At 34.2% G+C, this 15347-nt stretch overlaps 2 protein-coding genes across 3 annotated transcripts; one reads left to right on the top strand and one right to left on the bottom strand.

Annotated features, from left to right (window-relative positions):
- Window positions 1-7593: 7593 nt before the first annotated feature.
- LOC111435653 (probable LRR receptor-like serine/threonine-protein kinase At1g63430) lies at window positions 7594-11759 on the top strand. 2 transcript variants are annotated; one of them, XM_023073100.1, is made up of 13 exons: window positions 7594-7973; window positions 8215-8353; window positions 8441-8512; window positions 8597-8740; window positions 8817-8954; window positions 9468-9575; window positions 9656-9720; window positions 9859-10080; window positions 10235-10440; window positions 10538-10670; window positions 10760-10926; window positions 10991-11206; window positions 11279-11759. In XM_023073100.1, exons 1-13 carry the CDS (start codon window positions 7886-7888, stop codon window positions 11516-11518), a joined length of 1938 nt encoding a protein of 645 aa, XP_022928868.1. In that variant the 5' UTR covers window positions 7594-7885; the 3' UTR covers window positions 11519-11759. The 2 variants fall into 2 exon arrangements, with proteins under 2 accessions (XP_022928868.1, XP_022928866.1); XM_023073098.1 differs by having other exon boundaries at window positions 9468-9587.
- Window positions 11760-11873: 114 nt separating this feature from the next.
- LOC111435654 (RNA-binding protein NOB1-like) lies at window positions 11874-15130 on the bottom strand. Its single transcript, XM_023073101.1, has 5 exons — window positions 14713-15130; window positions 13164-14265; window positions 12684-12852; window positions 12347-12466; window positions 11874-12227 (listed from the first exon to the last, which is right to left on the bottom strand). The coding sequence occupies exons 1-5, from the start codon at window positions 15089-15091 to the stop codon at window positions 12075-12077; spliced, it is 1923 nt and encodes a 640-aa protein (XP_022928869.1). The 5' UTR covers window positions 15092-15130; the 3' UTR covers window positions 11874-12074.
- Between the last annotated feature and the right edge of the window lie 217 nt (window positions 15131-15347).

The following is a 15347-nucleotide window of genomic DNA, read 5'->3' as shown; positions in this document are numbered from 1 at the left end:
CAGTAAGAACATTGGGTTCCTAAGGGGGTGGATTGTAAGATCCCACATTGGTTGGAGAAGGAAACGAAACATTCTTTATAAGGGTGTGAAAACTTCTTCCTAACATATGTGTTTTAAAACCGTGAAGTCGACGACGATACGTGACGGGTCAAAACGGACAATATCTGCTAACAATGGACTTGGGCTGTTACAGGTAGTAGCAACTATTGTATTCTTAAGATCATTCTCATTCGAACGAGGTCTGTGTTCATTCAGATATCATAATTAGTCTCTAACTCATTGAGATTAACATGTTAATTAAAAAATATAAGGGTAAATTAAAGGCATAGTCCCACAAACAATTAGGATAATGGTTTTGAAAGGTGTAATGGCATGGCCTAACAATGTTGGTGTGTGATTAAGTAATATTATCTTGGTGTAATGACAATTAATACAATTAATTTAATTAAACAAGCTCCTCCCCCACCCAATTAAATGTGCTTTTGTATATAATATGGTTAAATAATGTAATTTTATATGGTTCTAAGCTATTTTGTCCATTTCATCCCACATTTTTTAAACTAATCCTATAATAAAGTTTGCATCTTTTTTTAAATTATATAACCCACTAAATATTAAAAAAATAAAAATAAAAACTTTTTATAGTAAAAAAATTATTTTAAGTACTCAACCAAAAAAGGTTATTTATTTAAAAAATATATATATATAATGGGTAATTAAAGGAACCCATAGTTGACTTTTTGTCTTGTAGGGTCAACAAATTTATTAAGAGTAAAACATAATTTTGTTTCCTGAAAATTAGTAATTATTAACAAAAGTCAATCAAATGTCAACTTTTACAACTCAAAATTTCATAACCCTTGATGAATGTTTTTTTATTAATAATTGCATATAGATTTTAATGGTCATTGTTTCAACGTAATATAACGTGTGAGATCTCACATCGGTTGGAGAGAGAGGAATAAAACATTATTTATAAGAGTATGAAAATCTCTCCTTGATGGACATGTTTTAAAAGCACGAGATTGACGGTAATACGTAACAGACCAAAGCGAACAATATCTGCTAATGAGTTCATCGGGGAATATTTCGATTATATTTTGGCATATGAATTATTATTGTTTTTATTAGGATAATAAATAATAATAATAATAAATATATTAGAAATTACTCCTCCTTTTAAAAGAAATATATAACTGAGAATAATTTAATTTTCTATATAGAGAATTTCCACCTTAATCTCCACAAAATTAAATGAAAATTCCACTAAATTTAAATAGAGAACGAAAGTAAGGATGTTCTTTAGCTCCATAATCGCTCCATTGACATCTAAAAAAGAAAAAAAAAAAATCTTTGTAGAAAATTCGACCCCTACAAATTCTATTTAGATTCCACAAAATTAAATAGAAATTTTCGAAGAGACAAGAATTTAAATGAGGGATGGTGACGAGGATGTCATTTTCCAGCTCCACCTCATTGACATCTCTATTCACGAGTTCAACGACCACCAGTTATAAGCAATCTCGAAAAGTAAAAAAAATCAAGTAACCCCATTTTTACGAAAACAACATCAATTATAATATCTAGATATTTAAAAAAAAAATGTAATAATAATGAAAAAAAGATGAATAGACATTCACACGATATAATAAATTTGTGTGTACCATAAAACCCGAACATCTCATTATGAAAAAAAAGAGGCGCGTTATTTTCTAGGGACAAAATTGACCCTACAACCATATGTAGGGGGGCATGTCATGTCCATTTATTTCCCAACTTATGTGGTCTCATAAGCTCAACATGTTTTGTCTTGCCTTTATTCATTGTCAACCTTTCCCATTTATTATTATGTCTTCCATTTTTTTCAACAAATAATTATATATATATAAATTAATATTCCTTGATTAAAAATGTCCAATATTTAATTATTATTATTTTTATTTCCATTGGAATAATAAATATTCTTCCATATATTCAAATCTTAGTGTGGACCCCACACGATTTTGATTATAATCATTATTTTCTCTTTTTTTTTTTTGTTTTGGTTGAAAGAAAATCCACGTGGAAAAGGCTTTGAGAATAATATAAATTAATATTTATTTTTCAGTTTTTTATATGAAACTAAATTAAAAATTAATTTGTTATATTGTTGTGTTATTTCTTGATATATTTGAAATGATTAATATTTACTTAAACCTTCTTATAAAATTTATCAATATATGGTTTAGAATATGTAATCATTAATATAAATTAATTAGTTTATTTTTTTTCATCACTAAAATATCCTTATTCATTACTCGAGGAGGATCCGCTTTAACGATGCCTACACCGTCCCTAGTAAGTAATGAACTATTCACGATTATCATGACTCTGTATAGTTAAATATTGATCTTCAACCCTACCGTCACTATGAGCTCAATCAATCACATATTGTCTAACTTCTGTTTATAGTGATTATTTTTTAACGCAAATGAAAACGTTTCCAGATATGAACCAATCGCCATGGAAATAAAAATAATTACATCGTTTTAAAATCTTATTAGAGACTAACGTATTATATTCAACGATTCTTTCCATTCCATCTAATCATCTCTCGAGCATCTAAAAGTAAAGCTAATCAATACACGTGTAATTCAAAATCAATGGGATAAAGAATATGTTTAAAAAGATTATAGAAAACAAAATGATGATAAATATAGTTTGTTTTATATGGGTAAATTGAATAATGTAACACATGGGGTATGTTTGTTTAATTAATTAAAAAATAAAAGTAGAGAAGGAGAATATTATATGGTAATTAAAGACTATTATATAATAATATATATATATATATATATATATATATATATATATATATAAATGGAATTGTGAATTATGATTATGAAGTGGGGTTGCTGACATCAGCTTCCACTTACCCTTCTTCTTGGGGTTCTTAGCCATTAGTATTTGCTGAGTCAGCACTACTTCTTATTGATGAGTCAGTTTCCAATGTTTTTTTAAAATTAAAAAAAAAAGTATATTTTAATTTGTTAATTTTTTCCAAATTAAACTAATGGGTCAATAACTAATTGCCAACCCCACTTTCATCCATGATATTTTGGGGGAAAAAAATTATTAATTAAATATATAAATAAAAATAGAGATTAGAGTTTTTTTTTTTTTTTTTTTACTAATTTTTATTTTTAAAAATACTTTTTAACCTATTTTTACAATTATTTTAATATTCTTATCGGTATTTTCTAATAAAATTTGAAAATAATGAAAATTATTGTTAATTTGGATAAAAATAAAATTTAAAGATTAAATTTAAAATTTATTAAAAATATAGGGATAATGTTTTTTTTTTTTTTAAGAATTGAAAAAAGTTTTAAACGTATGGTTCTTAGAATTTGTCTCACATGCCCCTCTTTAACTTGATGGGTCCATTGCTCATAAACTTGTTCTTAATTCATCCATGTGCTCATCAATGGATGACAAGTGGATGTATAGTTGTCTAAAAGCGGGTGATACTTTCGCTCGAGAAATTTTTGAAATAAAAATTATTTGTTAAAATATAAAGAATAAAATAGAAATATAGCTACAAACGAAACTATAAAAGTTTATTTGTTATTCTGGGTGTAACAGTCTAAGTCTACTGCTAATAGACATTGTCTACTTTTGCTTGTTACGTGTTGCCATCAGGTTCACGGTTTTAAAATGCGTCTACTAAAGAGAGGTTTATTCTCCTCTCCAACTGATATGAGACCATGTTGGCACACCACTCGGTGTCTGGCTCTATTATCATTTGTAACAACCCTAAGCCCACCATTAGCAAGTATTGTCAGTTTTGGCTTGTTATGTATAGTTGTCAGTCTCATGATTTTAAAATGTGTCTATTAGGGAGAGATTCGTTCTCCTCTCCAATGGTGGCGGAACCTCACACTAAAAATCAAGATAGTCAAAAATTTTATGATTTGAGTTTAGTATATAAAATATTAATAATCATTTTAAATACGGATAATTTGATTCTCTAAGTTGATAATTATTTTTGAATTATTGCGCCCGACTCTTTTATTCTTGTACTCTAACTCCCAATTCTTTCTTGCTTTTGTTTTTTAGTCTCTTGCTATCGCTTCCATGTTCTCTCTCACTCTCGTTCTACACTTTTTCTTTTTGCTCTCATTCTTTATTTGTCCTCTTGCACGCTCTCCATATATTCTCTCCCACCACTTAATCGGGATAAGGAGTGAGAGGAAGAAAATAAGGAGAAACAACGTGAGAGAAAAAGTAGGAATTATATCGAGCGAAGAAGAGAGAGCGGTAGGAGTTGACAACAAAAGGGTAATTTTTCGTTGTTAATGCAAGCAGAGATATTTAGCTAAACAGGATCAGGGATAGGATTACTATGAGATCCCACATCGTTTCGAGAGAGGAACGAGTGTCAACGAGAACGCTGGGTCCCAAAGGAGGATGGATTGTGATATCCACATACAAGGGTGTGAAAACTTCTCCCTACCAGACTCCTTTTTTAAAACAGTGAGGGAAAGCCCGGAAGTAAAAATCCAGATAGGACAATATTTGTCGGTAGTTGTTTGGGCCGCTACAATTACACTCCATTGTGATGTCCCACATTGGTTGGGGAGGAGAACAAAATCACCATTTATAAGCGTGTGGAAACCTTCCCCTAGCAGATGCGTTTTAAAGCCTTGAGGGAAAGCCCATAGAGTACAATATCTGCTAGCGGTGGATCTGGGTCGTTACAAATGGTATCAGAGCCAGACATTGGACGATGTGCCAGCCTTCTCGCTATTCCTCGAAGGGGGTAGACACGAGGCGGTGTGCCAGTAAGGACACTGGGCCCCAAAGGGGGGGTGTGCCAGTAAGGACACGGGGCGGTCCCACATCGATTGAAAGAAGGAAAAAGTGCCAACGAGGACACTGAGCCCTGAAGAGGCGTAGATTGTGATGTCCCGGGGAACAAACCATCATTTATAAGGGTGTGAAAACCTTCTTCTAGTAGACGCGTTTTAAAGCTTCGAGGAGAAGCATGAAAAGGAAATCCAAAGAGGACAATATCGCTTGGACAATTACAAATAGTCATCCGAGGCTAAATTATTTAGTGGCCCCACGTGTGGTCTAATAATATAGTGGAATAGGCTGGATTACAGGGAAGCATACTCAGTGGCAGTGGGACCCGCTTGTTGACGTGGGGTCCACTGACAAATGTCAATACAACCACTTAAAATTTGTAACAGCTGGCATTATTTATATTTTTACGACAAAAATAAATTATTTTCCAGTCTTCCTTTTTTTCAGCAACATAAAATCATCCCATGAAACATGTTTTCTGATATTTTTTGTTTTTATTTAATGTTTCTTTCATTTTATTATTATTATTATTATTTTTACTCCAACTATATTAAATAAATAAATAAATATAATATAATATAATATAATATAATATTTCTTTTAAAAAAAATGTAATGAAAACTTTGGTTGGGCTATAATATGAGATAGCCCAATGGGCCGGATCCCTTTGATTGTACTAGGAATTATGAAGGCCTTAAGCCCATGGGCCTAAATTTATGTGTCCAATACAAAAATAGTTTATATAATTAAATATAATAAAGGGATATTAATAATAAATTATTACTATGATTTTATATATGGGATATCCATTATTAAGTCTGGACTCAAGTCTAATACTTAAATTAATTAGTGTAAGTATCTAAATTAATTATCAATTAATGTAAATTAATGATTATCACATAAAATAATAATAAATAGATTACTTTATCAAAGTCAAACAATAATCAATGGTTTTGTTGGAAAAAAATATTTCTTAAAAGTAATTTTTTTTAATATTAAAAAAACACATTTACATTTACCTTTACTTTTAAAAAATGCTAAATTTATAAATTTTTTAAAAAAATCTTTGACTAGATATGATGACTTGTCTTGGTCTCTGAAAATATTATTTAGTTTTAGGAGTGAGGAGTAAGTAATGTGACCATGTTACAAGAGATGCTGACCTCTAAAAAAAGACTCGTGTTGGTCCGTGAATGAGTAAATTATGTGATTATGTCTCGGGAGATGCTAGCCTCTTGAAAAGGACTCGATTGGTTCGTGAGAATAGTTTTCAGTCTTAGATGCGAGGAGTAAGTAAATGTCAAGTTTCAGTAATTAAGATTTTATGGTGTAAATAGCTATAATGGAAATAACATTAATGATTAATAATAGATTTTTTATTTTATTTTATTTTATTTTTTGAAAACAAGAGAATTAAAATAATTAAATGAGTTTAAAACAAAAAAAAAAGGACAAAGTTTAAGACAAAAACTTAAATTTTTATATTTCTTATATTTCATTATTTTTCTTTTGATTTCTTCCTTAATTTATTAAACTCAATACGACGTCGTTTTGGTCTCTTTATTCTTTTTCCTTATTTTTAAGAATATTATTTCTTTATGTTTTTGTTTTTCTATTTTATTTATGCATTAATGTTTTGGCCGACAACACACGCAATTATATTAACAGAATCAATAAAATAAAATAAAAAATGAAAAATGAAAAATAATTATTCATTTTCTGACTTGGAATTTCCACTTAGATATATGTTTAATCAATTATATATTTTTTTACACGTCTGAAATTGTTAAAACCGTTGTGAAATATGTGTTTTTTTTAAGAATAATTAAAAATATGTTTAATTTGATTTTTAAACTCTAAATAGATAGAGTTGGCTGTGACTAATAGAATTTAATTTTTTAAATTAAATTATTTTTCTTTTTTAATTTTCACAAATACTATTATAACTCTTATTTAAATTTGATGTCAAATCTGAAATTTTTTTATAAAAATAAATAACAAATTATTAACATTTTATAAAATTGACGTAAAAAAATTAAATATTACTGATAATTAACAAAAAAAAAAGAATCGAGATTGAGATTCTTTGTCTTTTATTCAAGAATCTCACTCCTCGTTCTTTGATGTTTAACTAGTAATACAAAAACGTTAAAAACGATTCCATTTTATTATTTTCGTTTTCAAAATATTTTAAATAGTAAAAATTATTAAATTTTTTTTTTTATTGTTCCATTTTTTTTAAGATAATTTCTTTTTTATTATGTTCCAAGGAATAATTTGCTTTCTTTTTTAAAGGCATCAAAATAGATTTAAAAAAAAAAAAAAAGAGAGAGAGAGAGAGAGAATTCTTTAATATATTATATATATATATATATATATACCTACACACACAATATTTATTTATTTATTGCTATTAATGTGTCTGAACTTCAAGATTCTTAATTTTTTTTTATTTATTTTGTGAATATATTAAAAAAAATTAAATTTACCTATTTAATATTTTTTTAAAAAAATGTTAAATCTATTAGATACAAAATTAAAATTTTATTAAACACAAAATTAAAATTTTTGAGATTTACTGATGAATTTATATTTAATAGATGAATTAATTTTTAAAATATTTGAATATCTACTAAATAAAGTCGGATAATTTAAATTATTATAGAAAAAAAAGAAAAAAGAGGGAAAAATCCTAAATCCAAAACATTCTGTATTGCCATCTATCTGTCACTCACACTTTGCCTTTGCTCCTTTTGTTCAATCCATTTCTTTAGACTTCCTTTTTCTCTGCTTCCCTTTATTTCTTTTTCTTCTCACTTCATTCTCTGGAACCAAAAATTCTCTCCAATATCACTTAATTCCTCCATTTCAACTGGATTATTGCTTCTTCTTCCACACAACCCAAGTTTCTTCCACTTTTTTGGGTTCCCTTTTGCTCTCCCTTCTCCCATTTTTTCTGGGTTTGTTTCAATCTTGCTCTTCTGGATATGAACTGCCCCTGAAACTTGATTTTCTTGTCGAAAACTGAGAGAAGAACATGAAATCGTTTGATTCTCTTGTGCTGATTCTCTGTTTGAATTTGGGGGTTCTTTTTGGGGCTTCTCATTCTGTTTCTTCTAATGAAGGTATGTGTTCTTCTGTCCCTTAATCTCTGGTTTCTTAGATCTTGTATCTTTACGTTCTTCGCTGTTTCAAGAACATGGTAAATTCTGGAAAGAAAAACTGTTGAAATCTGCTTGCTCCGATGTTTGCTGTACAGATTATTGTGTTTATGTTTTGGATTAGTCAAGCTACTGCTAAAATTAGAAGTGGGTTTTGGCTTAACGATCCCTTATTACTAAGAATTTGTTTCTTGGTTTTGTTTAGTGTCGGCTCTTATGGCCTTCAGGTTAGAAATATTTGAAGATCCATTTGAAGTCTTCTCCAACTGGAACAGCCTTTATGAAGATCCTTGTTTATGGTCTGGCATTTCGTGTTCTCCCAATAGAGACCATGTTACAAAGATGTTAGATATGGCTTCACTTCCATTTGAAGTTCCCAATATTCTCTTAGAACTATCACAGGCTTATGTTTTGGCACTCTTCTTTTACAGTAACATTTCATATTCTGCCATTAAAGGGTTTCTTCCACGAGATTTGGGTCAGCTCAGCTTCCTGGATGAACTGTAAGTCATTTTCCACTTCACTGGGAAGTGAAAACACTGAAGAGTTCTCTTCTTTTAAGTGCATTTTTGTGTGATGGGGTGTAGGATTTTGCACGGGAATAAGCTGCTTGGTCCAGTTCCTAAGGAGTTGGGGTGCTTGAAGAACCTCAGAGTGTTGGACTTAGGGGTGAATCAACTCACTGGTCCAATTCCTTCTGAGTTTGGGAATTTAATCAATGTTGTGAAAATGTATGGTCAATTCCTCTTCCTTTGAGGTTTCCATTAATGGGTTTCTTTAATGTTTGTTCCTTTGCTGTGGTGGCAGAAACCTACAGTCTAATGGGCTCACTGGTAAGCTGCCTCCTGAGCTGGGACATTTGAGATACCTTGAGGAACTAAGGCTGGATCGAAATAAGCTTGGAGGAGCTGTTGCTGCTGGTGACCATTCGGATCATACTGGATTGTAAGTGGACTTTGTTTCCATGGAAGGATTTCACTAACTAGCCATTTTGTCATAGCCCTTTTCTTTTAAGGGGTTCTTTTCACAGCCCTTCTCCGCTCGAACTCCCTTTAGTTTTTCTTGTCTTATGTTGTGAGATCTCACGTTGGTTGGGGAGGAGAACGAAACATTCTTTATAAGGGTGTGGAAACCTCCTTCTAGGAAACGCGTTTTAAAAAACTTGGAGGGAAGCTTGAAAGAGAAAGCCCAAAGAGGACAATATCTGTTAGCGGTGGGCTTGGAGCATTTCAAATGCCATCAAAGTGAGACACGGGGTGGTGTGACTGCATGGACGCTGGGCCCTGAAAGGGGACCCCGAAGTGGAGAACGAAACATTCTTTATAAGGGTGTGGAAACCTCCCCCAAGCGGACGTGTTTTAAAAACCTTGGAGGGAAGTCTGAAAGGGAAAGCCCAAAGAGGACAATATCCGTTAGCGGTGGGCTTGGGGCGTTACATATGTTCTACTCATGTTGCAGGTACAATGCGTCAAACATGGACTTGACTGGATTTTGTGGCTCGTCTCAGCTAAGAGTTGCCGACTTTTCGTATAACTTTTTTGTCGGGAGCATACCGAAATGCTTGGGGTATATCCCAAGGTACCTCCTTAGTTTTCTCTCATTCTAGAATTGATAGTTCAGTTCCATCTTTGAACCACTTCCTGCAGGTCAAGTTTCCAAGGGAATTGCCTCAATAACAGTAACCCAAAACAACGTCCTTCATCTCAATGCGGTGCGTGGCATTTGTCGTAGTTGCATAGTTTGCTCGTAACTGAAGCGAAAACGAACATCTGATTTGAAAACTTGTAGTTTCCAGCTTGTTCTATAACTAGTACTGATTGCCATTCTATTATTGATTCTTAATGACCAGTTAAGACTAAGAGCCATCCGGGAAGCAACGAGCAGAACCATCACGAAACAACGTCGAAACCTATCTGGCTTTTGGCTCTTGAGATAGTAACAGGAACTCTGGTGGGTTCTCTGTTCCTTGTTGCGGTTCTTACTGCAGTCCAGAAATTCAAACGAAAATCCTCCATCATACTGCCATGGAAGAAAGCTGGAAGTAGGAAGTACTACGCTCCGGTTTATATAGGTTTGTTATCCTCGTCTTATGCGGTGGATAGGAAGTGTCGTCCTCTATAATCATAGTATATATGCATATGTGTCGATAAACGCTTCATTTATTCATCCAGAGTCGTGTTTTTAGGAAGAAAAAGATAGCAATGTTAATGCGGTTTTTTATGCAGATCCTGAGATTTTGAAAGATGTAACGAGATTTAGTCGACAAGAACTCGAACTAGCTTGTGAAGATTTCAGCAATATAATTGGCTCATCTCAGGACAGTTTGGTATACAAGGGCACCATGAAAACCGGACCCGAGATTGCGGTTATCTCAATGAGCATGAAAGAAGAGCAATGGACAGGATACCTCGAACTCTATTTTCAGACGGAGGTATTGTTTCTTTTGCTTTCTTTTAATCAACGACGAGGAAATGATTTAGCTTGTCGACAATTTTCGAGTTAAGATCTCATCTCGAATATCTATCTAGGTAGCGGATTTGGCGCGAATCAACCACGAGAATACGGGGAAATTACTGGGTTATTGCAGAGAGAGTAGTCCATTTACGAGGATGCTGGTTTTTGATTATGCATCAAATGGCACATTATATGAGCATCTACATTGTAACCCAACATTTTCTTCTCGTTTCTTAGTTTTGTTCCTAATTTGTCATGATTCTTCTCATATGTTCTTGTTGATTACTGTCATACAGTGACTGCAGATGGAGACGCGTCTCAGTTATCGTGGACGAGACGCATGAAGATTATCTTAGGCATCGCTCGTGGACTCGAGTATCTTCATACCGAGCTCCAACCTCCATTCACCATCTCTGAGCTGAGTTCCAATGCTGTATATCTTACCGATGACTTTTCTCCGAAGGTAAATCTTGGTTATCTTTGAAGAAGTTTTCTTAAGATGGAGATTAAGAAAACAATTCTTTCAGCTTATAGACTTTGAAAGTTGGAAGACGATTCTTTCACGATCGGAAAAGAATTCGGGTGCTATCGGCAGCCAAGGTGCGATATGTGTTCTTCCAAACTCTCTAGAAGCAAGACATCTCGACGTGCAGGGTAACATCTATGCTTTCGGCGTCCTTCTACTCGAAATCATCAGCGGGAGGCCTCTGTACTGCAAAGTCAAAGGAAACTTGGTAGATTGGGTAAGAAACCAGTTGTGGATTAGTCAATATTTGAAAGTGTACCAGTTTTGGTACTCAACTTTTCTGATACAGGTCAAGGACTATATTGAAATGCCAGAAGTGATGGCTTACATTGTCGATCCCGAACTGAAGCATTTTAGATACGAAGACCTCGAGGTGATCTGTGAGGTGATGAACCTCTGCATTTACCAGCAGCCGAAATCGCTATCGATGAAGGAGGTCTGCACCATGTTAGAAACTAGAATTGACACATCTGTTGCCATTGAGTTTAAGGCATCTTCTTTGGCATGGGCAGAGCTTGCACTCTCATAGAAGTAGTGAAGGTACACATACAAATTGACATACACAAAAGTTGTAATACTCTAATTTTTCCCGTTTTCTTTTGTTTTTTTATAGCTTTTTTAAGTTCCTGAATTCATCGTGTACATGTTCAATCCTAGAAAGCAGGCTGTATAAGTCCTAGCATCAAGAGTATGCCAATATCACAATAGCTTTAATCAGAGTGTCATTTAATCACAAAGCAACAAAGAAGTTGAACAAATTTGTTCTCTGCTGTTTCGGTTTCCCCTTTGTGTCAAAGGTTTGACCTCTTAAATCGATACTCGAGAATAAATACTCTAACTAGCTGAACTATACATAACTTGATGCAATTTACTCAAACCAAATATTTACCAAAAATGTTATTGGGATTACATATTCACAAATAAAGTCACACCGAACAAGTATTTTGAAGGAAATTCAGGGCAAAATTGAACTCATTTAAGCTGAGCTTATCAATTTGAATAAATTAATCCAATCTCAAAAGATATTCATCAAAATTTGTAGTTATGAAAACTGTAATGAACATGAAATCCATAAATACTTGGGTCTACTTATGCTTAGATCGGGAGTAGTGGTTATCATTCGGATTTCTCTTCCCACTAAAGACTGCTAAAGCCTGCCTTACAGGAGGCTGCAAAGGAGCCCTCTTATCAGTATTGTGGTGGCTGAAGAAATTATCCACGGGATAGAAGTCATCTCCCTGAAAATGAAATATGGAGATTACTACTTGGCTTTCAAGTTATGGTGAAAATTTAATAAAATCTGATCATAAATAAACCAAGATAGACTGGAGTGAGGCAATTTTGATTGGAAAATAACCTGCTTATTAGCTTTCTTCTTGGTTTTGGGATGAAGAAATTTCTGCGGGAGTTGATCTTCACGTAAGACAAGATTTTTGGTAATGGCGTCTCTTCCACCTTGCGGTAGAGGAAGTGAAAACTGTACGTAAAAGGAAAACACACATTTCTAGAAGGTTAGAAACCATGCCTAATCAACGGCTTTTTGTGGGAGAAGGGATCTGACATATAAAACAAGCGATAGACTACCATACTGTTCATGAGCGAATATATACAAGTACATGACCATTGAGAAAGATAATTAAAAGTGTGAATGAAATTTTAGATAATTCTTAAGGGCAACGATCAGAAATACTCACTTTTGTGCCTCGCAGAGTGATCCTCGGCTTACGAGCTGCTAACACAACTCCGTTCTCGCCAACTGTAACAGCTACCTTGCGTAAAGTTCCACCATTTCCACACTTTGGGCAAAAGATCCTTCCAATTTCAGCTGTGACATTGTAGCAGGCGTGACATTTCAAAATCCACCTGAGCAACACATTGTGAAATTTGAGAGTGTAATTGCATTAAACATAATGAATTTATCTCAAACAAACTACTCGACCAGTATACAAGGCAATTAACACTGACTCATAGGCCTGAAAGTTGGCTCGAGTAAGAAAAAACGAACATTTCTAAATCATCGGTTGGAAAGAAGATTGTTGAGGGGTTCTCTTTACTTAGAAGGTGGGTCAGAAAGGGAATGACTTAGTTGTAATTATTGGATGTCAAGTTTGATAAACAATTGGTAATTGGTGATGATTTAACAAAATTTGTTGGACCACCTAATATAAATATACCTGTGTAGTTGCCGGATCTGCATTCCTCCTGGAGCCAACAATCGTAAACCCATTTGCAGAAGAACATTCTGCATCGCGAAGTCACCAGTTACACATGCTACACTTGATTCAGACAAGGATCTGAGCGTCCAACTCTGATCACTGCTAACATCATCTACATTTGACGTGTCTACACTTTCATTAGTCTGACTCAAGTCTTCTATGTGTTCCATTTCATCCTTTACTGTATAATCCGAGCCTTCAACAGCCACAGCATCCTCCAACTCACTCTCATCAAATTCTTCTTTTGTGGAAGCGCCAAGCCCTTCCACATGAAGGGTATTTAATGAATCTTCTTCCAGCCTCATCTGCTTCAAAATTTGTGAGAGGTTCTCACTATTGTTTGTCCCTTCTTCTATCCGACTCTCATTCAAATTTCCAGAATTTGGCAGTTCAGAGATTTTATCCTGTGATTGACCTGAACTCTTAGGTTCCACTTGGATGTTACCATCTGTGGTTTCAACATCTTGCAGACCATCCTTTTCAGCTAAGGACTCGTAATATTCACGTCTGGCTTTCCTCCTAATATATCTTCTCTGAGTACTTCGACTGACGGCAGGTGTCCACTCACCCTCATTATCATCACATTGTCCCTGAGATGCATCAATTCCATCAGCCACCATCTTCTTCCCTTCAATATTAATTTCCTTCTTCTTTGGAGGATACCTCCTTGATCTTCCTGATGCACTCTCAGTTTCATCTTGATGCTCCAAGTAATTCCCATCCTTGGGCTCTAGTGAAAGATCTTCAGATTGACCATCTGAAGGGATGATGTTCAAGTTTAAATCCTGCAAAGGAAGAATCCTCGATGTCGAATTGGACGGAGCATCAGCATCTTGCTCTAATGCTTCCCATTCTTCCAGATTAGGAACGTTAGAGCCCCACCCCGGCATGTCTTTCTCAGGTAACCTCTTTGTATTAACCATGTGGACAGGGGGAGGACACTCACGGAGATGTTTGGTTCCATGGATCTGAGTCTCCAACGTGTAAGTGAGGGCAATAAGTTTAATATCAACATCTGAAAGCGTCTGTAAGTCACCAGTTGCCCTTGCAAACTTGATTACTGTAAGATTCAAAAGAAAATACATTACGACGGTGGAAACTAGGAATGCACACGGTGATATCAACAACAACAAGTGAGACAGTATCTAGTAAGACCAATTTCAAAAGGCTACCACAACGTAGACTATAATTTGCATGCTTCACATTTCTCTTCCAATAAGAGGCCAGAGTTTCAAACACATAAAAATTACTCTGAAAATTTAATCCAACTAAAAGTAATTCTCAAAAAGATAAAATTTAGCAAGCCAATATGACTCTAGAAACACTTAAAAAAGCACTCCGAAGCACTTAAACGTTTCTCTCAAAACCATCCAAACACACTCTAATGGTAGTACCGCTTAAACCTTTCATCCGATCGTTTCTTGTATAAACAACAACCTGTTCATCTTCCAAGTAACAACACAACCAGCGCATAGGGGCAGAGAGGGACTAGAATTTGGAATTCTACCTTTATTGAGAGCTTCAGGAGAGGGATCCATGGATTCGAGAGAGAAGGGGACGAAGGCGAGTCTATGGCGAGACACAGGATCGCGAACCTCATCCAAAACCTCAGGAACGGAAACAAACTTATCCGCGCAGGTGGAAAGCTTCTCTCCTCCTTGGATAATGGCGTTGGCATCAACAACGGCAACAGCAACGCCTTGACTGGACTTGCAGCTATCGGCGAATACTTGGACGGAGGAGGTCGGAGTCTGATGCTGAGGCTTCGGAGCCGGCTGAGATTTCACGACATTGCTCCAGCATGAAGCCGGAGAAGGGCTCTCCATTGTCGCAAGAAGAAGAGGAAGAACAAACTCAAAACCTGTGGCAAGTGATGGGGGTTTCATGCCTAATTGAAACCCTAAAACCCTAGAAAAAAACTGGAGCAGTTCTCCAGTTATGTCAGGAAAAAGCTTAAAACGTCGTCGGGTTGAACTGAATATCGCAAAGAAAAATTAATAAAAATTATTTTCTTTTTTTGACATATTTATTATAATTTCATATAATTTTATAATCATTTTTTAATATTTATTTCCATCTAGCTTTTAAATATATATTTTAAAATTGAGGCAAAACTTTCCAAAAAAAAAAAAAAAAAAAAAA

This window comes from Cucurbita moschata, unplaced genomic scaffold, assembly GCF_002738365.1.
Source record: "Cucurbita moschata cultivar Rifu unplaced genomic scaffold, Cmos_1.0 Cmo_Scf00050, whole genome shotgun sequence".
NCBI classification, from domain to species: Eukaryota; Viridiplantae; Streptophyta; class Magnoliopsida; order Cucurbitales; family Cucurbitaceae; genus Cucurbita; species Cucurbita moschata.
The sequence above is the reverse complement of the archived record's forward strand: the minus strand, read 5'-3'. Positions and strand labels throughout refer to the sequence as shown.